This window comes from Trematosphaeria pertusa (assembly GCF_010094035.1).
Source record: "Trematosphaeria pertusa strain CBS 122368 unplaced genomic scaffold BU26scaffold_9, whole genome shotgun sequence".
Lineage (NCBI taxonomy): Eukaryota > Fungi > Ascomycota > Dothideomycetes > Pleosporales > Trematosphaeriaceae > Trematosphaeria > Trematosphaeria pertusa.
The window spans coordinates 170,454-191,607 of NW_022987220.1; the positions used below are offsets into that span (position 1 = coordinate 170,454).

The window sequence follows — 21,154 nt, forward strand, 5'->3', positions numbered from 1 at the left end:
GTCTGTTGGCTACAGAAACTGACCTTTATATGATAGCACTGCCTAAGCTTTAGCCATTGGCTCTCCCGGGCTTCAGCTTTCGTCTCCATCGCTCTCCACCAGGGATTGAGGCAGCCGTTTCAACAACTTCTCCACACCGCTTGTCCTCCAGGCCGCACCCTTCCCTCCGACCGCAGCGTTCCCTCGCATCGCAATACGAGAGATAGCGCCCGCTCTCTATTACTTAGGCTTCCTTTCACACCCGTTCGAGTCAATTCGCTACGCCCACCATCAACACCGATATCGGCGCATTCCAGATCCTCGTCAACACCACAAGAATCCAAGCTACAACACCACCATGTCTGGCGCAGGGCCTAGTGTCTACCCGGGCGATCTGCCCTCCTGGTCCGTCTTCAAATTTCCCCCAGACCCAGCGCCTCCCGCACTACCTCCGCCGTCCAACGAATACACCTTCAAGAACCCCTTCCCTATACCTGCCAACATCTACAATGCGGCCTTGTCACCCTACGTCCCATTGGCGATTGCGTCGGTATATGCGACAACTGTCTGCTTGCTCAACTGGTACAACCGCAAGAATGGGAACAAGGCCTGGAAGATTAGCAAGTCTCGCCCGTTCTATGCGTTCGTCATTTTCCACAACGTGTTCCTTGCTGTGTACTCCGCGGTCACTTGCGTCGCCATGATTCGAGCTCTGAAGCACTCTTTCCCTCACTATACCGAGCGCAACGCTGTGGTTGGAACTGTGGACGCTCTGTGCAAGATCCATGGTCCCCGCGGACTCGGCGATGCAGTGACCTACAACCCGGACGCGAGCCGCTGGGAGAGCAAGAACCCGCTGATCAGCCTGGATTCCTATGGGCTCCCTGACGCCACAGATGTCGGAAGGATTTGGAATGAGGGTCTTGCTTGGTGGGGATGGTGGTTCTACCTCTCCAAGTTCTACGAGGTGCTCGACACGGCCATCATCATTATGAAGGGCAAGCGAAGCACGACGCTCCAGACGTACCACCATGCAGGTGCTATGTTGTGCATGTGGGCCGGCATTCGCTACATGTCGCCTCCCATCTGGATGTTCGCTCTCGTGAACTCCGGTATTCACGCTATGATGGTAAGCCTTCCAAGTCCGCTTCTTGCTTCAGCCGCTAATTGTGCGCAGTATACGTACTACACCGTCTCTGCTCTGGGCTTCCGAGTCCCGCAGATCGTCAAGCGATCCCTCACGAGCATGCAGATCACGCAGTTCGTTGTTGGAGTTGCATTTGCGGCTTGCCATCTCTTCGTGTCCTACACTGTACCAGTCTCAGTCGCCTATCACGTCGCAGACAAGGTCCTAGCCAAGACGAACACCACCTCGGTTGCATCGGCTGTATCTTCCATCACCGAATCTGCGGCGCTCCCGTCCGCTTCCGGCATCGCTATCGCCTTCCTTAAGAAGCTCGTCTACCGCGCGGCGGGAGACGAGGGTCTAGCCGAGAACGTCGTTGAGCCTGGTGCGGCCTCACCGGTTGGGTACGCAGGAGCGGCGATCACCAATTCGCCGCAGCAGGTCATCAAGAATACCATGAGCAGGATCGTCTATCGTACCGAGTACCAGCACGTCCCATGCGTGGACACCTCCGGTCAAGCCTTCGCTATTTATCTTAACCTGATCTACCTCGCTCCTCTGACCGGCCTCTTCGTCCGCTTCTTCGTCAAGTCCTACCTCCGCCGCACCTCGCACAACGCCAAACACCCAACTAACCACGCCGTCATCGCCAAAGCCGGTCGCGACGCAATCCACGGCGTCGACCGCGAGATCGAGTCGCTCGGCAAGGCTGCCGAAGATGGCTTCTCCACGGCCGTTATGAACGGGGCCAACACTCTTCGCGGTCGAACGGCGAAGGTTGCTAATGGGGACCACCGCGTCTCGTCCCTGTCGCCGGAGAACAAGAAGTTCATTGATTCGTTTAACAAGAAGGTCAATGAACAGCTAGAGGAGATTGGAGAGGGCGAGGAGGCGACGAAGCAGCGCGCGAAGAAGACGGCGAAGGAGGTTGTGGATAATGCGAGCACGCCCAAGAGTGAGAGGGCGATGAGTCCGAATGGAAAGGCCTAGATGGCGTGTGCTAAGTTTCAGCAGGCCCGTTGATTTACAGGAAGCGGAAGCGGATCGATGAGGACGATGAATATGAAGGAGACGATGACAACGCTGGCACGGAGATCTCTAGCACTGCTAGCGGCCTCAGCGGAGGATATTCTTGATGAGGGTGGCTTTCTTACCCTTTATTTCTCTCTTCTTTTTCTTCTCTTCGGAACTTCGTGCAACCGTATGCATAGCGTTGGCGCTTGCGGGGGACGAAATAGACTAGGGTCAGGCTTTTTCCAAAGCGAGCAAGCAAGCAATGAGACGGCGAGGAGGCTGCCTGTACTCATAGATTAATTGGAACGGAAAAGTGAAAGCCTCATTTCAATACAATCGTTGTAATGCTTCATTATGTCTCTCTCTCTCACACACACAAGCGGGCGACTACCGTATCGAAGGTTCCGCCATCCACTCGCTCTCCGCCAATCCCCTCAAACCTCCTCCACCGCCGTTGATCACTCTGCTCCCCACACGCCTATCCTCCTCTCCACCTATCTTCCCGCCCACACTCTTCCTACTCCTGCTCGTCCCGCGCTCCGTTTCGTTGTCCCGAGCGAAGATCTGCAGTCCGCGGAGATGCGTATCCTTTCCATTCTGATGGTTCTCGAGGATCTTGATCTGAACAAGATGGCAGCGCAAGACGGGCATCTTGGGCTTCCGGGTCCGCTGGTGGGAGGGAGCCGGGTGCGACGGGGATGTGTTTGTGGAGAGTGAGGTGAAGGGGAGGCGGGGCGTTGGGCGGGTTAAGTTGGGTGTCTGCTGTTGCTGGGGGATTAGGGGCGTGTGCTGCTGTTGTTGGGGGTCGAGGTGCATCGGGTCGCCGGTAGGTGGTGAGTGTGGTGGTAGGCCGTCGCCGGTGGTGCCTGCAGGAGCAGAAGCAGAAGGAGCGGCGTTCTCGAAATCTGAAGCGTCGTTGTCGACGGCGTGTTGGATGCCTAGACCGCGATTCTCCACCTCTTCCTCCTCCAGCTCATCGCTGTCGTCCTCCGAGTCACTCTCCGGCTCACCGACTCCGGAGAAGTCAGCCCACACCCAGCCGCGCGGCTGCTCGAGCCTCATCTCGCCCCACTCCACAAGATCGTTCTGTCCACTACCAGCCAGGAAGATAATGCGCGTCGGCGTGTAACTCTCGTCGGCTTCGAAGTCCAGGAAAAGGCGTAGTCCCACGATGCGGACGAGTTTGAAGAAGTGGATGTTGAGGTAGTGCGGCTGTGGACCATCGGATTGCCAGAAAAGGGATGTGGATGGGTGGCGTAGTTGCGGGATCGAACAGCCCGGCTTGGAAGAGGAGACGGTCCAGGATGCGAGGGTGGAGATTTCGCGGAGGTGAGGGGGCGGGAGGGAAGTCTGGTCTGGGAGGGAGGGCGAGGGGAGAGGCGATGCTGTGAAGATGTTAGCAATGCCTTTCTTTTTCGTAGAAGGTTTAAGCTTTGTAAGAACAGAGCCGCGGGATAGCAGGGGACAGATTGGAAATGATAACAGCACCGGGTCGGGGGGTTTGAAAAGTCACGGTGGTCAAATTATGAGATATAGAAAGCGGATGAGCAGAAATGACCAGGGTATAAGGAATGTAGAGCGTGGACGAGACCGCGTGCTCTAGGCTTATAGGAACGCCCAGGAAGGAAGCGACGAAGGATCAAGCAAAAACCGCAGAATGCTCGAAGACGTGCACGCAGACTGAAGTCGACTTGAACATAAGTGTAACTGACACAACTCACCCAGAGGTTCCTCATCATCTTCGTCATCCTCCTCCGGATCGACCCCCACCATGTCCTCTCCCATGGCTTCGTCCGCTTCCTCTGCGCCTTCTACAAATTCCTCGTCGCTTTCGGAGAACGGCTCTGTTGGGGGAGGTGGGTGCGGCGGCTGCGCTCGTCGACGGAGCGATGGCGGCATTTTGTATCTTTCGGGATTAGTTTTGGTGACGTTTCGAAGACAGGTTGTCGTCGGATTGTTATTGGCGTTGATGCGGTCACGGGAAAGCGCGCCGCGACGTGACGGGCGGACGCGCAGATGAGACACGAATCCTAGGTACTAGAACGGTACCTAGCGTGACGTGCAGGAAGGCGAACGCCAAAGTCGCAGGTGTGGAGGAGAGAATGCCCAGGTAAGGTGAACGTCCCCGAGTGCAGCGCTAAAGCTAGTCCTGATTAGGCATAGCCCTCTCCGTCCTCTCTTCCTTGCGACCATCATTTATGAAACGGGGAATAGTCCAGAAAGGAATTGTGAAGACTGAGAATACAAGATAGGTAAGGATACCGATATTCGTTTATTACACGGCGAGATCAACCTTCTATTGAAGAGGACATCGAGCGCCTGAAGGGTGGGGTAGAGCAATGTTCATCTTCCCAGATGTGCCTGGAACGCTTCACCACGTTTTCCCCAGCGTTCGACGTTTACACTATCGTACAAACTACTCCATATTATGAATAGCCTACCAGTTCATAACTCTCCCAGGCTTTCATAATCACTCCCACCACACTCGATATCCTCGGGCATATCAAGCACACTGAACCCTCCGATCCTGCGAAACAGCGAACAATCGGACGCCGCCATCAATAATACCTTCAGTGAGCCACCCGCTGACTTCTCGCTTGTTATGTTTGCAAATGATTTGATGAGCCTCTTCGTCGCTCTCCGATGCTCTGTCGTATTATAGAATTCGATCCCATCAATGACAATCATAACGCCATGGTAATCTCTCCGAAGACGGTGGAGAAGCTCGCTCAATGTTGCTAGATACTGCTTCAAGAGCGCATCTTCCATAGCTTGCACGCTATCCTCGGCAATAGAGGATAAGTAGTGCCTATCGTCGATGCTGTCAATGTTCAGGATCTGAGCGACGAGTGCCCGGACAAGAAGAAGTGGGCCGCCGATTTCGTGATCTTGTCCATATTGCAGCGTATTGGTATGCAGGCCACAGAAGAATCGCAGGACTAGGACATTCCCTGCTTCCTTTTGTTCGAGGTTTTGAATGAGAAGGGCCGCGAGAAACGTGGTCGGAGAGAGGGAGTCTTGGTCGGCGTTCCCATTTACGCAGAGAAGAGCGTTTTCCTCAGAGTCGGATGTGAACCATTGGCGGAACTCTTCGGCTGCTGCGATTTGCTTCGACCTCGTCTGAAACTTCGTGGACCGGATTATGCCTTCGCTTATGGCGCGCTGTACGTCGTCTGCGTAAGCGTCAAATGGGAGCGTGAGGTGCAGCCGGCGAGCAAGAGTAGCTGCGCGGAAACTTTTGCTGTGTAGCTGCCTCTCCAAGTCTTTGATACGCGCGTCTGAAGATATTAGCTTGAAAGCATCAGGCGAGTTAGGCATGTAGCTCACCTTGGTCAGCGATCTTTTGCTGGCATTCTTTCTTCTCTTGGAGCCCTTTTGGCGGTCAGCTTCGTCGCTGTTTTCGGAGAGGATGCGCCCACACTCAGCATTTTTCCGATGATCTCCAAGGATGTCGTTGATACCATTCATCAAGCGACTTTCCATCTGCGATACCTCTTTTTTTATTTGTTGACCTTGCTCGTATAGCTTGAAGCCAACCAACTTCAAGTTCTCATTCGTCTCCTGGGTGAGCGCATGTGACTCAGCGACATTGTGTTGCATCAAAGCCGTCTGCCAATGCAAATACCTCTCCGCTACCTCCTTGAAGGCGTCATGGGCTACATCGATGTCGCGAATCCGCTTGTCCAACGAGTCCAAGTACGCGTCGTTGGAGAAGACCGACTTAAGAGCGCGCTCTGTCTTGATTAGACGAGAAATTCATGCACGTAAAGAGCGTCGCTTACTCGAGGCTTTCTGGGTGTACCAGCGTACCATATCTTCGATTGCGCCCACAATCTGTATGTACAGCTCTTCGATGCGCCGTCTCAGGGTATTTTTGCCGGGGTATATCTGTGCGTAGTCCTCGCAATTCTGCACTATGAGAGGGAGTCTATCGAGCAACTCGGCCATTTTCTCCCGCATTTCGGCTTTCTTCATCATTACCTAGGGCTATTAGGCAGAAACCGCAACGACATTGGGATAGGCATACAGAAAGGACCAAGGTGAGCCCACCAGCCAGCGTTTTATACTCTCCATCCGGGAGCATACCCAGAAAGGGCTTAATGGATTTCGCGTTCTTCTCGATCCGACGAAAAGCGCTCCGTACTTTACTCGTCGGACTGTCCGCCTTCAGGTACGTCTCTTCTGCGTCCTTGGCGGCTTTCGCGACTTCTCCCCATGAGTGCGCATTCGATAGCTGGAATGTCGCGACGGTTTTGTTTTTACTTGCGGCTGTCTCTTTGAGTGCCTCTACAGCGGTGCGGAACGAGTCGTGCGTGTGTCGCAGTTGTATTTCGCTCTCTTCGCTCGCGTCTTGCTCGAACGATACGGTTTGCACGGTCCCGACTGGTATCAGCGGGGCGAATTGGCGCTTGTCTGTGTCGAATATGCAGTTGGCTGCGGTGCGTCGAAACTCGGAGGGTCGGTTCTCAAGGAAGTCGACCTCAAGCGTTTGGCGCGAGGGCAGCGGGAAGGTGCTAGCCCTTGCGCCCAGCATGATCAAATCGAAGTGTAAGCCGGGTCGCGGGAAACGAGGGAATGAAGCGGAAAAGTGATCATAGTGTTCTAAAGGCGGCCATTCCCGAGACAGATGGCGATCGTGCACTGCCCCAACCTAGGGTGTTCTCGCGCCCCAGCTGCAAGCCGAAGCCTGATCAGACGCGATAAAAGGACTAGCCCAGTGAATTCCGTGCGAGAAATACGGGGTGCTGCGTCGAACATGCAGAAGATAGATGACGAGGAGCGGCAGATGGGGGTTCGGCTTGCGCTTGGCACACCCACCAACCAATACACGCGCGTGCCACGGAAACCGCCCCCAAAGTACACCCCTCCTTCGTTTCAACTGCCTCAATTGTTATCCTGGCGCGCTTTAGCTGTGGCTGCCTGAAGGGTTTGTGGGCGTCTCAGATAAGAGCGAGGCTGTGGCTATTTAGCGACTCCCGTTTCCAGCTATCACTGGTGACAGGCGCTGTCAAACCCACGAGCCTGACAGTACCTCAGAGTTCACCATGCCCACAAATCCCCCGGTCAGCACAGCCACGGCAACGCCATCAATATCCGATGCCGATGTGCAGTCAAGCCAAGGCCAGTCACCTTTGCGAATATACGAAGCTTCTAACTCCTCGCAGATGGCGGTACGCAAACCCAAGAAAGCGACACATCGCCTTCCTCTACCCAAAGCGGAAGCGATGAGGGCTCCGTCGGCGATACTGTCCAGGACGGTCGGGAAACCAAGGAGCCCCGACCCGCGGATCTCGAATTACTCATTCGAAGTCTCGAGCTCCAATACGGCTCACTTCTCTTCCGTATGAACAATCTTGAATGGCAACTAGGGAACAAAGAACCGCCGGAACCGCCGGAGGGTAGTGCCGGCGAAGATCCCAGCCGAGCAGCCATCCAACCCACACTAAATCCCCTGTACTGGGAAGAGTTCCAAGAAGTGCCCTCTGAGAAGAACCTCTACCCCATCGAAGTCTTGGTCGGCGAGCCCGTGCCTGTAGTAGGCGTTCGCAAGCATTCCCAAAAGCACACACGCATGCATCGCGTCAGTAAGGACGACGATGTCACGGAGCAGTCCAAAGACTTCCACCGAACGAAGAAAGGCGACAACGACGCGCTGCACGAGCTGCACAGAATTAAGGGCCATTCCTTACCGGAGCGTATTCGTTTGCCCATCTTCACATCTCAATATCTAATGAAACAGATACTGGGGCCGCAGAGCACTATACCTCACGGTTATAGTAGACATGGCATCACCATGCTCCGGCCATACAAGCCACTCTTGACGAGCGACAAACGAGTCCGGTCCCGGCTGCTGGAGCTACGCCATCTAATCGACACTTACGAGGATCTTCATCGAAGCAAAGCGGATGCGTCGAACGAAGAGTCCGATTCGAGCACCGATCCGGAGAGCGGTTGCCCCCTGAGCTTCGATGCTGTAAACGAGATATTGGACGACTGCGAGATGACGTGTTGTTCACATTGCACCCAGGCGCTCCGTGACGAGGTGCAAACTACTAAAATGGCCAGAGACATCCTTCAATGTCTGCTAGATTTCGTCGATCAATTCCTAGTACCAGTCCACGAGAGCTTCCGCAAACGAGACCACTCACGCATGAGTGTTTCGTTCAGCCATCTTTGGCATATGTTCAAAGCAGGTGATCATCTGCTGATGAACCAGAGCATCGATCCTAAACACGATCATCCATGGCACAGTACCCTCTGGCGGGTCTTACAAGTGCGGGGCGGCAGAGCGCAAATTTGTCGGAGATACCTTCATCCACCACCATTGCCTCCCGGCCCAAACGGGCAATCACCACCTATGGTCATTTCCCCAGTCAACGGCGTAGTGCCCTTCGTCATTGACGCGTACTACATTGACTTTGATGGCCGCCGCCTGATACCTGTTCGCCGAAGATTCACGATTCAGCCCTACGAAGGCGAACGAGACATCAGGAAGCTCGATGTCTACCCAGTCGAGTACGCATCTGACTGGCAAGCCTCGATGAAGTCCCTCGCCGCGCGAGGTCGCAAGTTTGTCGATTCCATCTACACCAGTGCGGTGACACATGTCGAGTATCGCGGCGTTGATTTGAAGACGAAGGACGAATTGGATGAGCAAATGATCGTGGACATGGAGTACTATTGGAGGCACGAGGAAACGCAACATCTACCATACTATTTCGCACCAGAGGCTCTCGACACTTGCGAAACGGCTCATTACTGCACACCGAACGACTGGGAACAAGGGTACTGTGGCCGAAATACAGACGTCATAGTTTCTGACAACTATGTTGAAGAAGAATACATGGATGAGCATGTCGAAGGCCGCGGGCATGTTCTCCAGTTCACAACTAGGTTCGAAAACAAGAAAAATTTTGAGGAGGATGATCTTGCTATATGCTCGCACCGCCTGTTCGGGTGGTGCTTGCGTTCGAGAAAGTGGGGTGCGTCAAGAATTTGCCTCCCGATGCTCCTCTTGCTAATCCGGACTTAGCTGCGGTCCTCGTCGATAACATCGTTAAGGTCCATCGAGGTCGAGAAGACATTATATTCGATCAACTCGTCCTGCCCTCGGAGACCAAGCGAATTATCCAAGCACAAGTTCAAGAACACTTCAGAAAGAAGGGCTCACGAGCCAATGATCACGAGAGGGACCTGGACATAGTGAGCGGGAAAGGGCAAGGTCTCATGATCCTGTTACATGGTGAGCCATATTTCCACCGTTCGTTGAGGTCGTTGAGTGGCTCACCAACAATACAGGCGCTCCCGGAGTGGGAAAGACAGCTACCGCCGAATGTGTTGCGGACTTGGTCCAGCGGCCGCTATATCCTTTGACATGTGGTGACCTTGGGAGCAACGCAAAAGAGATCGAAGACAGTCTGTCTTTTCACCTGTACTCAGCGAGCCGGTGGGACTGTGTAATGCTCCTAGGTACGTACATACGTGGTCTACACGCTGGCATGTTGTGCCTATGGCTGCTCCTTGGCATTAAGGCCACTGGAACCTACTCAGATTTCTAGCCGCTCTTCTATTCCTAAGGCTTTGCTAACGTGTACTGCGACCCCTAGACGAGGCCGATGTATTCATGGCCAAGCGTACGAGGGACGATTATGGCCGCAACGCCACAGTGTCGGTCTTTCTACGCATGCTAGAATACTATAAGGGTATTCTATTCCTGACGACGAATCGTATTGGCACATTCGATGAAGCGTTCAAATCGCGCATTCATCTGTCACTATTCTGTAAGCGGTCCACCATCTTGTCTCTAAACCATCACTGACTGCTCGAAATCAAGATCCGAACTTCGATGAACAAGACACCGTGGATGTGTGGAAGGTCTTCATCAGGAGAACCAAAAAAGCCAACGGCTCACGTCCAAACTTCCACATCGACTCCAAAAGCATCAAGTCTTTCGCTCGCGAGCATTACAATGCTACGCCAGAAGGAGCCCGCTGGAATGGTCGCCAGATCCGGAACGCTTTCCACACGGCACTTGCTATGGCGGAGTATGAAGCGCGGTCAAAGCAGAAGGGCTTTGACCCCACCGACCCCGACGGCTACTCGAAAGATAGCGACGTCAAAGTTGAGCTTGGAAGATCGCAGTTCGAAGTGGTTGCCAGGACGGTAGAGTTGTTCGATGAGTATATGAAAGACACCCTGGGTAACACGTACGAGGAGAAGATGGAGCATGAGAAGATACGGAAGACGAAGTTCAGGAGCCGAGAGAAGAAAAAGGGGAAGAAGTCCAAGTCGAAACGCTACGACTCTGACTCCTCCTCGTCTAAATCTTCGGTTGAGGACCGGCGTAAGAGTAAGAAGAAGGAGTCGCATGCGAAGAAGAAGAACGACTCGTCAGATTCCGATTCTGATTCGGACTGATCCGCCCCGAGCCTAGCTACCTCTCATCCCCCGACAGCAGAGGTTTTCAAACAGTCTCTAGATTCCTATCTGGTCACTATGTCACCAGTCCATATGTATTTGCGAGTTTCGCATATTCAAAGGCGGTGGGGAGGCATCAGCAAACGTCTAGCACATCAGTAACTTGCTTGTCGTCGTCGGGAATAAGATGAAACATGTAATTCATCACGTATTAGTAGAATAGATGGTGTCAAACACATTTGCACGCACTATCTGACTTCCTTATGCTCCCAAAAGTACACTTCCTCCAATCGACGAGCCCTTGAAAGCCAAGAACTGCACACTTTCCAGCAGTCCCGTTCCGAGGATAGCGGCTTAGGCAGTAGACTTCACAATCCCCTAGCATTCTACTACCCGAAATCCGCGCTGCAAAAAGTATACGTATTACCTAAGACCGCGAGGTGACAATATTCTCCAACCACGGAATTTAAGTTGGAACACGGAGCCTGACGGGCTTCAAGGGTGTGGAAGAAGTAGGAACGGAATTTGCGAAATTGAACTTGCGAATTCTGACCCTTGTGACCGCCGTAACGACATCCCCCACTCGGCTTGATTTCCATATTCAAAACCACCTGCAGCTCCTCCCAAACTCAACATGTCGATCGATCATGCAAACATACGCTTAGATCAGGCCGCGCCATCATTCAAACAAGCGTCGTAGACAAGGACAGGGCTTCGAACCGCAGATGACGGCGTGGGGATGGTACTGTATGCAGAGGCCTCTGAAAAGGGAAAGCCGACTCGATTAGTGAGGGAAGGCGAAAGGAAAATGCAAAGAAACGCTGCGGCTGCAGACTTCCGACGTGTTTCGCGCGGAGCTCCACTGGTAGGGGTATGGTGAGCTTTTATTGAAATGATTGGAAGAAAACGAAAATGAAATAATATGGGAGTAGCACGAAGAACGAGATAGATGGAGCAGATTTGAATGTCGGTTCTCGATGACCAACATACGCGGATACCCGCTAAACCAAAGTATCAAGACACTGGTGCGAAAAGCAAACTGGTATCATGTGCAACCCTCATTGTGTACGCCTGACAGTTCCCCAAAGCTAGCAGGCCAAAGAAGTAAAAGTCGGAGAAATTCAGGTTCGAAGAGCTTACGGTGGCGCTCCTTAGGGACACACGGTAGGTCTCTTCATGAGAAAATGCTGCTTCGCATCTTCTAGGCAGAATTGGGAGGAAGCATGGCGGGAAATGATGCGGAGGCGGAACCGCGCCTTGGGGGGTCGGTTCGGCATCCACTACGATGGGAAAGGATGTCGATACGGTCCGGTTTCGCCCGTAAAACCCTCGAATCGGTCGACTGAGCTGGCGACGCGTTGAGATGTGAAGGATGGATGACAACAGAAAGAGCAAAAGCAATATTACCCCATGCGGTGCTCTGCGGTGCAATGGGTCCGCTGTCATATCGTCTTAGCGCTCTCTGTAGGGCTGCACTTCAGGGGGATGATCGAAAATGTGTGACTGTGTCCATGCAGGAGTGTCCGCATGTGGAATGGTGGTAAACGCGCAATGCGGCCTCGAACCGCCACATAGAGTGCGATATTTGTCTCAGAGCTCCCATAACGGTCCCGGGACACCCACGGATGTGGATAGTTACCGGTATGACAGGCCAAAGGCCGGTTGCCGATGTGGGAAATTTCAGCGAGGAGGCGATCGCATTGTCAGCCCCGAAGACGGATGGCCGTTGGTCCGGCCTGTATCCCTATTCGCTATCCCTCTATTTAAGGAGTATCGTGGGAGTAGCGGCCACAGTGCAAGGTGCGGGAGCTCTGGCGATCGAGCTCTAGGCTGCGGTCCCTCTGTAATGGGAACGGTCCCGGCTCTTGGTCTTGTGGAAGGATGCAACCAGTCGATTCCCCTTTCTTGTTGATATCCGATCCTAGCTCAATGACCTGACCTAGGCCATGCTGAGCCTCAATGTCAGTATCAGTGCCCGAGTGGGAGTCCTTGCTGTTGTTTGCGGTGCAGTTCTTGTGCTTCGGGGAATCCTCGTTCGATCGGACTGAGCGCGAAGCTTGCTTGAGGGATTTAGAGGCCGAAGATCGTATCGACCGTGCTTTGACGAAGGCCCGCTTCAATAAGGGGCGCAGCGTCGCCAAACAACCTGCAATGATACCTGCGCCGGGTTCGATGGTGGACCAGAGCGATACGTTGACAGCATTCCCTACAATCCATGAATATCGAACTATGTGAGATGAGAAATACTTACAGAAGAAGTCGTCAACCTGAGTCAAGCCGTCGACGTACCGGAATCGGATAATGGAACATATGCAGCCACTGCCGGGTCAGAATGGGTCACGATTCTCCGAGGCGATACTCACAGCGCAGCCAAGGACAGGATTACTCCTACGGAGATCTTTGAACGCCTGCCCAAGCTAGTATTCCACAGTATGAAGATGGGTAGTATCGCGAATATACAGTCCGAGAGGGTCGTAAAAGAAGCGTGTTGGTATGCGAAAAATCGATCGAGCGCTTGCGCGGTACATCGGTTTGCTAGTTGTCGAAATACGTAGTCGTTCAGATTAGGACCGCATCGGAAGAGACAGTAGAAGAAGGAAGCCATCGAGGAAATGATGGTCACGGCTACTGTAACATAGATCAGTACGAGCTGCCACGATTTGACGACGATTCTGGCGAAGAAGATGCCTAGTGAGATCTTCAGCACCATAACTGTGACGATGTAAGTGACTTCGCCGGCGATGGTCCACTACTACATGTCAGCTAAAATTGAGAAGTAGATAGCAGCGCTCACCTTTGTGAGCATGGTCAGCTGCGCGACTGAAGTGACGTGAGTTCCGCCGCCGTTTGCTTCGATGAATAGTATGCATGCGCAGTAAACAGTGAAGATCATCTTGGTCAACTTAGCAAGACCGCTTCGAGAGCAACTTTGAGATCCTTACTCCAGCGAATACCATTGCCGAATCGTCCCATCCGAAGTTGGAGATAACATGGGTCCGCGTCCATATTCGAAGCGCAATGAAAAACCAAGACAGGACGAGAAAGGCTATCGCGATGCTTTCAACCTGCTCTCCACGCCGCGCGATACTCTTGGAATCGTGCAGCACCATAGCTGTTGCTGAAGAGGCGCGCAAGAGGAACTCAAACCGATCGGCGGGAAGTAGGGAAGCTATAGCTCATCGATGTCGTTGAAGACTTAGACGCCTGGTCTGCGATAGGAACAAGGACTGACCATGTAGAGACAAAAATCCAGAGCTATGAACAGCAAGCCGCACAGGTGGCTGAACGCCCGAGGCGGGACTCGAGATATATAGTGGTTTTGTTACACTGCGCATCTCGACCCGAACCGTGGTACAAATGGCAATGACGAAACCAACCCCTGGCCATCAGGGTCGGCGAAGTTTGTTTTTCTGCGTGTTACTACATGTCCGTTTCGCCTTGCTGAGGTTGGTGGATTTGCTTCCGTTTTGGGAGTTCCCTGCTGGTCACAGCATGTTGGGCCCATGGCGCCGTTCCACAGGGAGTTTGGCGCCGCAGCTGGAAGTCAAGGGAACGCGTGAAGGGAAGAAGAAAGAAAACAATAGGCAAAAGTAAGCATTGGCAGGCGCACGACAGCTGTCATTTGTCTAGTTCTGAGATACGCGATGATGGCTTAAGCAGGACGCTCGGGAAAATCTTAACGGTGCGATCCATCGGAAGACAAAGATTGCTGTCGATCATCAAAATGATAAACGAGGTTGCGCTGCCGTGAAAGCCGCGATGGATATGACGGGAAGACGGCGCTGGCGTGGTGGGGCGAGGGGAGCCAGAGAATAGCTCGAACGCTCGGACCAGTCTGCGGGGAAGAGCACTTCAGGATGCCTCCGAAGCATCCCTTATACGTGTCGCAATACCCATACAAGCGTGCCTTACTCTAGGTTGTAGGAAGCTATTCGTGGAGGCCGTCGATAGATACATAATTCCGCGTCAACAACGCGCTAGCCAATATCCACTCCTTTACCTTCCAGATGTCTATCCGTTTCCCTAACCTGGTATGAATTCGAACTCAATCTTTATTCTAGGATCGTACTGGAGGGGTGCTCTTTCGGAGGGGGTGTTTCGTTGGATGAGCGAGGATGGCAGGTTTGGAGACTTAAAACGAGAAAAATCAATCAATCAATCTTCGCAACCACATACGGTCGACCAACAGCGCTGTCCAAGAGAGTGTGGATTCTTTTCTACGAAAAGGCAAGAACAACAAGCTGGCCAGCTTTCCGGTAACGACTGTCTCAAAGAAACCACAAAGGAAAGCCACTTCGCATCGCCTACATCACGAAAACCTTACGGCCTTCGCCAACTCTCAGGTTGCCCCTCTCATCTACCATCGGAAGAGACACCGTCTACTTGCGATTGCAGAGCAAAGACGCCGTCCTATCATTGAAATTATACGGCGCCGCTCCGAGGTCGTTAACGCGCCCAGTGACCACAGGCGGCGAAGCGCCTGTGCAGTCAGCGCCGCTATAGCATGGAAGTCAGTATATGCCCATTAGGCGTTCTCCGAAACATACGCGAAGAGGGAGCAGTTCAAGATGCCATTTGGCGCAATCGCAGAAATAGTTCCCAAGAAATTGGCGGGGACGTTGCCTGTTTGGAATCAAGTCAGCTTGAGCGTGGTTGACTGCGTTTTGGGAGAGAGACAGATACGTACTGCATATGCCAGTGTTGATGCCGAGATCAAACTGGTCGGCGTTTGGGCCCGCACAGTCTGTGTTCTTGCAGAGGAGGACGTTAGAGGGCTCGCGGGCGAAGAGGCTGTTGTGGGCATCGGGGGCAGGGGCGGCGAGGCCGGAGATGGCGAAAGCCAGGGAGAGGATCGCGGCGGTGGGCTTCATAGTGACTGGAGGGAGTGCGGGATGTGGAATTTAGTGATTTGATAGAGAGATGTTCCTTGAGGAATCCAGAGAAGGCGCTTATGACTGCTTGTGTTGTTACTGACAGCGACGTATCGTCCCCCTTTATACTTGAGAAATAAGTCTAGGGCGGACGACTGCCTTCCCCTTCTGAGCCTGCTTTCTCAGCAATTCTCCCGCATCCTTCGGATAGACGGTAGAAAGAACCGTCTCTTCAGAGCTCAGAACCTCCGCGGTTTGTCCTCGTGAAGCTCCATCTCCTCGCCATTATGCTGGGCAGATCGATAGCATGTTCGTTAAGAAGTCGTAGTTCTGCTCCTGTTGGCTGCTCAACAAACCCCTTTACGTGGACGCTGACCGCCACCGCTCCTTGTCAGAAGCCACTGCGGCGTAGAGCCTGTGTGTGATGGAAGGTTTTTGCTCAGCTTCCAGTGACAGAGAGTTCTTGTGTTGCCTTGCTGGCCCGTTCAGCCGACGTGGGATCTGGCGCCGTCGTTTGGTAAGCGTCCTTAGAATCGGCGATAGGAAATAGGTACGTCTTGCCATCTCCTACCTCCTATTCGTTCTCGCCATCTTCTTTAGAGTATCGTAGTATCGTAGTATCGTAGTATCGTGCCATTACCCTCGTACCTGCCACGGTCGAAGAACTCTTAATGGGACCTGCAATGATCAGAAAACCCTCGCGATGAATCTTCGCAAGACTCTGTCTTCGGTCATAGAAGTGGGGTGTGGGTTTCCATTAGTTTGCCTTCTAGAAAAGGAGGTCGTCATTGGTTACGCGAAGAGCATCTCCTGAAGTTCTTGAACGCCCTATAAGGCTGCTTACATACTTCCAAGACCGCTGACAGTGACAGATGACAAGTGGATTCGAAACTGGACGAGCGGATGTAACAAGTAAGATTACGCCCAGTTCCCCTATTTACCGGCATAGGAATGTGTGACCGGTAAGCCGACTCCGACACGAGCCGGCGCTGACTCGGTCCAAGCATGCAGCTGATTACGCCTGCGGCAGTTCAGCGCCGTCCTCCACCTGCCTGCTAGCCATCTTCTCATCCACGTGCGCCTCCTGAGCGTGCTGATGCGGAGTGACTGTCCTCCCACCCTTGCTCGCCAACACGCCGCCTGTGACTCCTCCCTTGTTAAACAGCAGCGGAATATCTTCGAGAGTGATTCCTTTCGTTTCGGGGTAGAAGCAGTATACCATCGGGATGAAGGCAGCGTTGAGGACCGCAAAGATGATAAAAGTGCGCCATCCGATGTTGTCTGTACTGAGTTAGATATACTTATCGGCCGAACGGTGTACGCACGAAAAAGGAAGCTTACCGAAGGAAATGGGCGTAATCTTCACTACGGTGAAGACGAACATCCAGTTCCATCCTGACGCTATCGCTTGCATCTTTGTTCGCGTCCTAGTCGTACTTATCTCCGAAGGATAGAACCAAGGTACTGGAAGCTGCAAAGGTATGTCAGTCAACGGGATTGGGTATACTCATGGGAATCATGGAGGATCTTACCCAGCCAATGCCATATATTAGCTGAAAGAGGAAGATAAAAGCCGTAGCTCCATATGCAGGACCCTCCGTCCCAAGCGACAATAGAATAGTGACCATTACGAAGCAGAAGCACAAACCCGCCGTGCAAGCCATAAGTAAACTCCGGCGCCCAAAGCGGTCCATCAGCAAGACTGGTATAGCTGAGCCCACGAGGTAGGTGCACTGGGCGGCGCCTCCTAGTATCAGGGAAAGATCCCGGCTCAGGTGCATACTGTTCTGGAAAATGACGGGTGCATAGTAATTTATCATATTGCTTCCCGTCCATTGTTGTCCAAGTTGGATAGAGATGACGATGAGCAGTCGTCGCAGGTTCTGCGTCTGGCCCCAGGTGAACAGCTCCCTGAATCGGAAGGGGCCACCTTTTTGCTCCTCTTCGAGGCCGATGCGTATATTGAGGATCATACTGTTGACGTCTGGATGGTCGAGGTCTTTGTCTTCAAGCGCCGCGGTTACGGCGCGTGCTTCTTCGTACCGGTCGTGCTGGACGAGCCATCGAGGTGTCTCGGGGAGGCCAATGATCTGAAGGACTAGGAGGATAGCGAATAGTGCTTGGAAGGCTAGAGGGAAGCGCCATTGGAAGGATGATTCGCTGAAGCTGGTACCGTAGTCCATCCTGCATGAACGTCAGTCAAAGTGCCTGGAATGAACGAATGGTAATCGGCTTACCAGTACGCAATTACCACACCCAGAATGGTTACAGTTCCCTGAAGCGTCAAGAGAGCACCTCGGTAAGATGGAGGAGCACACTCCGTCAAGTATACTGGCGCGGTAGACGAGTTCATCCCGTTTCCGATCCCGGTTACTATGCGTCCAACGATCAACTGCGCAACTGTATCGGAGGAAGCCAGGATTACAGCCCCTACGATCATGATGCTTCCGCCAGCCATAAGCATCGTCCGTCGACCGAAATGTTCGCCGATGAAGTAGCAGGCGATGGAGCCGACAACGCAGCCTATGTCGTAAAGAGCCGTAATATTACCTTGCATGTCGGCATCAGGGCTATTGAAGTCGCGACCAAAGCGATTATCTGCGCCGATGATACCGGCCATAACGCCTGTCGAGCGGTCAATCTTCTTGAACCTGGTTGATGTAGGTGCGGAAACGCTCACCTTGGTCGAAACCTAACAGCAAGAAGGCCTGGCATGCTGCCGCCGTGACTGCGAAGATGAGCGTCTTGCCGCGAAAGTTGTGCTTCCAGGGATGCATCTTGAGGAATTTGGGTGATTTGGGGCGAGGTGATGGCTCATGTGGCAAGCACGAAGTAGTTATGTATACGGCGCCGTGAAATCTAGCGCCCTCATGTTCGCGATATTATCCCTCCGAGCTTGCTGACGCAGGGTTAAATCCGGGATTGATGATGTCGATCCGGGGCTCCATTGTCTCGGGGTAGTTGCTGCCGACACGCGGGGATCGTCGTTGACCGTGGAGAACTTCTAAATGTTCCATGATGTGTGAAATGGGACAGAAGAACCGAACGCAAGATAGTTGGGATCAGACTAGTTGCGCTGCAGGCTCTATAACTGAACGAAGACCCTTTGGCAGCCTCCGGAGCCTCGGGGGTGGCGGAAGAGCAGGCTCGAGGATAGCTCTTGACAGATTATTTGAGAACTGCTCATTGAGATATAACCCGGAACGTGTGTATATAGCGTGCAGAATAGGCTTTTCGCCAATGTGAGAGCGTTGTGCCGGGATTCTGCGCGCCTAAGTGCACTGAGATAGCGCGTGAGAGCCTGCTCCGAATTACTTTGAAGCCGAATTGCTAAGGAGCATCTCGCGCGTTTCCAACTTCGGCAACCACGTCCCAAGACTAGACAACAAGCCCAGTCCAGAATCCGTCGAGGCTCCGAGAAGGCCCAATTCCGCCTTCCAGGCAAACACAGGCCTATGGAAGCAGATGGGCGCACTAGAAATGCTCAGCCTCCTCCCGCTCAACCCTTGAATATGTATCAGCCGTAGTGCGAGTGGAGAGATGTAGCGAAGGCCGGCTCTGAAAACCATCGCGTCCCTCTTTCCGACCAACCATTCTGTGACCACTCACATCAAGGTGCAGTTGCCACAACGCCACGACTGAAAGCAAATTCCCTGTTTCTATGTATATATCGTGAAGTGATTGCTAACCACTGCCCAAACCCCTGATCCAAACCCTTCAGAACCATTGGCTGGACATAATCGGCATCTACGGAGAAGGATGCGACGAAGACCTCCCATGACATAGGATCATCATTGAGTGCGTTCCTGCTTCTTCGGCGCCATCTCGCAGTAGATACCCATGTAAATCGTGGGCGAGTACGTATGATGATAGAAGAATGAGTGGCAAATATCGACTTTTCTTCATGTAATTTCGTAAAGAGGGTATATGGTTTTGAAAAAAGAGGGACTCCACCAGTCCGAATGAATGTCCGTGAAGCCACTCACTGCCTTGGGTCCGCAGCCCACCACAGTAGAAAGCACCGTGAAGGTGTGTCACTCATGTCTGTCCCCTTCCACCGCATGCTGATCGACCTTCCTTCCGCAATGCTGCCTGCAGCTTCACTACTAACCTACTCAGTCCGTAGCCGCAGCCGTCGCGTTGGTCGCAGCAGCGTTTATAGCAGCGCCTAGGGGAGGTTAGTTGGGGAGAGGAGAGGGAGGATGAAAGACTCACAGTTCGCCGCCGCGGCGTTGGCATTCGCAGCATTGGCGTTCGCAGCGTTGGCGTTCGCAGCGTTGGCGTTCGCGTTGTTGGCATTTGCGGCATTTGCGTTTGCGTTGTTGGCGTTCGCATTGGCATTTGCGTTGTTCGCGTTTGCATTCGCGTTATTCGCATTTGCGTTGGCGGCATTTGCAGCATTCGCGGCATTAGCATTAGCGTTCGCGTTCGCGTTGGCATTTGCGTTGGCGGCATTTGCGTTGGCGGCGTTGTTCGCGTTGGCGGCATTCGCAGCATTTGCAGCATTCGCAGCGTTCGCAGCATTAGCATTAGCATTCGCGTTGTTGGCGTTCGCATTCGCATTCGCATTGTTGGCATTGGCATTGGCATTGGCGGCATTCGCTTGGGCAGCGTTCGCGGCATTATTCTTTCCCTTTCCTAGTGGAGATCAGCAGTGTTCTGTGTATGCATCAAGTGACAGCACAAACCTTTGCCCGCTCCACCCGCAGCAGCTGCTCCGGCCGCCCCAGCTCCTCCCGCACCTCCCGCGCCGCCAGCTGCACCAGCTCCACCAGCGCCGCCAGCATTACCCTTCCCTTTGCCTCCACCACCTCCTCCCTTGCCCTTGCCTTGACGGCGGTCCAAGGAGAGAGCGTTGACGTAGTTTGACGCGGCGTTCGCGGGACCACCCTTTGCAACGGGTCAGTGTGGGAAAACTATGACGATGACCAAGTGTACTTACGACGAATCGACGAGCTACATCCGCAGCACTGAAATCGACCAGATCAGCCACGACCGGCTGAGAAGCAAGAAGGCCGAGGACGACGGCTTGAGCAGCGAAGGAAAACCGCATCGTGAATGATTGAATGAATAGGATATGTGTGGCTGCCCGGCAGTGGTGTAAATGATTGAATTAGAAAAAGGAGAGTAAGAAAGTAAACGTATTGAAAGAAAGTCCTTGACCGGAAGGCACACGAAGGGAAGGGAGGATGTGGAATGAATCTCTGGTCTTGGAGAAATGAAGTCTTTAAGTACTTCTATGGATGGTAAATAGACTGCGCAAGCGTGCTGCCCCAACTCCGTACCTGGTGCCTGCAGACGCAGTAGACGGTGTCCATTCTGTCCATTACGCAAGGAAGCGCCGAGCTCTAACGTATGGGCCGAGGAAAATCTTGGCGTTAACGTAAGTCTACAAACATTCCATTCCGTATGGAGCAATCCGCGATGATGTGCTGAGTTTCAAGGCCTTGCTGAAGCAGAGCCTGATCCACGAAGGCCGTCGTGGATTTCAGCCTCGCGCGGAGATGATCCATCAGGATGGGCAGCGCCGCGTAAGCTGCGGGTATAGGGCCTCGAAAGGGTTGTAGCGACGTGAACAGTCCAGTTGGAGGTCTCGCCGCGCAGTTCGGAGAAGGAACGATATTGCTGAGTCAGAAACCGGAGGTGGCCCAGAAGAGAAGTTGTGTACGTTAGAAAAAACCCTGCCCGAAACTTGGGAAAAGTTTGTTCCTCGGGAAGCGAGGATCTATTGGGCAATTGATAGCAA

At 53.2% G+C, this 21,154-nt stretch overlaps 8 protein-coding genes across 8 annotated transcripts; 2 read left to right on the forward strand and 6 right to left on the reverse strand.

Moving 5' to 3' along the window:
• Positions 1-195: 195 nt before the first annotated feature.
• On the forward strand, positions 196-2,301 carry BU26DRAFT_340690 (uncharacterized protein). The gene is made up of 2 exons (XM_033822306.1): positions 196-1,108; positions 1,157-2,301. Exons 1-2 carry the CDS (start codon positions 338-340, stop codon positions 2,093-2,095), a joined length of 1,710 nt encoding a protein of 569 aa, XP_033682057.1. The 5' UTR covers positions 196-337; the 3' UTR covers positions 2,096-2,301.
• A 205-nt stretch (positions 2,302-2,506) lies between these two features.
• Positions 2,507-4,018, reverse strand: BU26DRAFT_606094 (galactose-binding like protein; the record flags this gene model as incomplete). Its single annotated transcript, XM_033835636.1, has 2 exons — positions 2,507-3,504; positions 3,841-4,018. The coding sequence occupies 2 exons, from the start codon at positions 4,016-4,018 to the stop codon at positions 2,507-2,509; spliced, it is 1,176 nt and encodes a 391-aa protein (XP_033682058.1).
• Positions 4,019-4,380: 362 nt separating this feature from the next.
• On the reverse strand, positions 4,381-6,216 carry BU26DRAFT_520326 (uncharacterized protein). Its single transcript, XM_033829267.1, has 4 exons — positions 5,902-6,216; positions 5,539-5,853; positions 5,447-5,491; positions 4,381-5,397 (listed from the first exon to the last, which is right to left on the reverse strand). The coding sequence occupies exons 1-4, from the start codon at positions 6,065-6,067 to the stop codon at positions 4,565-4,567; spliced, it is 1,359 nt and encodes a 452-aa protein (XP_033682059.1). The 5' UTR covers positions 6,068-6,216; the 3' UTR covers positions 4,381-4,564.
• Positions 6,217-7,002: 786 nt separating this feature from the next.
• On the forward strand, positions 7,003-10,782 carry BU26DRAFT_520328 (uncharacterized protein). Its single transcript, XM_033829268.1, has 6 exons — positions 7,003-7,240; positions 7,285-9,102; positions 9,153-9,362; positions 9,419-9,589; positions 9,727-9,900; positions 9,954-10,782. The coding sequence occupies exons 1-6, from the start codon at positions 7,165-7,167 to the stop codon at positions 10,535-10,537; spliced, it is 3,033 nt and encodes a 1,010-aa protein (XP_033682060.1). The 5' UTR covers positions 7,003-7,164; the 3' UTR covers positions 10,538-10,782.
• A 1,359-nt stretch (positions 10,783-12,141) lies between these two features.
• On the reverse strand, positions 12,142-13,770 carry BU26DRAFT_340788 (uncharacterized protein). Its single transcript, XM_033822307.1, has 5 exons — positions 13,480-13,770; positions 13,332-13,430; positions 12,901-13,286; positions 12,789-12,856; positions 12,142-12,743 (listed from the first exon to the last, which is right to left on the reverse strand). The coding sequence occupies exons 1-5, from the start codon at positions 13,645-13,647 to the stop codon at positions 12,301-12,303; spliced, it is 1,164 nt and encodes a 387-aa protein (XP_033682061.1). The 5' UTR covers positions 13,648-13,770; the 3' UTR covers positions 12,142-12,300.
• Positions 13,771-14,916: 1,146 nt separating this feature from the next.
• BU26DRAFT_596700 (uncharacterized protein) lies at positions 14,917-15,464 on the reverse strand (the record flags this gene model as incomplete). Its single annotated transcript, XM_033834978.1, has 3 exons — positions 15,225-15,464; positions 15,085-15,160; positions 14,917-15,034 (listed from the first exon to the last, which is right to left on the reverse strand). The coding sequence occupies exons 1-3, from the start codon at positions 15,406-15,408 to the stop codon at positions 14,917-14,919; spliced, it is 378 nt and encodes a 125-aa protein (XP_033682062.1). The 5' UTR covers positions 15,409-15,464.
• Positions 15,465-16,278: 814 nt separating this feature from the next.
• Positions 16,279-18,644, reverse strand: BU26DRAFT_459139 (general substrate transporter). The gene is made up of 5 exons (XM_033824999.1): positions 18,089-18,644; positions 17,646-18,033; positions 16,941-17,592; positions 16,750-16,879; positions 16,279-16,689 (listed from the first exon to the last, which is right to left on the reverse strand). Exons 1-5 carry the CDS (start codon positions 18,183-18,185, stop codon positions 16,424-16,426), a joined length of 1,533 nt encoding a protein of 510 aa, XP_033682063.1. The 5' UTR covers positions 18,186-18,644; the 3' UTR covers positions 16,279-16,423.
• Positions 18,645-19,282: 638 nt separating this feature from the next.
• On the reverse strand, positions 19,283-20,588 carry BU26DRAFT_340808 (uncharacterized protein). The gene is made up of 4 exons (XM_033822308.1): positions 20,351-20,588; positions 20,097-20,298; positions 19,624-20,046; positions 19,283-19,576 (listed from the first exon to the last, which is right to left on the reverse strand). Exons 1-4 carry the CDS (start codon positions 20,459-20,461, stop codon positions 19,524-19,526), a joined length of 789 nt encoding a protein of 262 aa, XP_033682064.1. The 5' UTR covers positions 20,462-20,588; the 3' UTR covers positions 19,283-19,523.
• Positions 20,589-21,154: the final 566 nt, after the last annotated feature.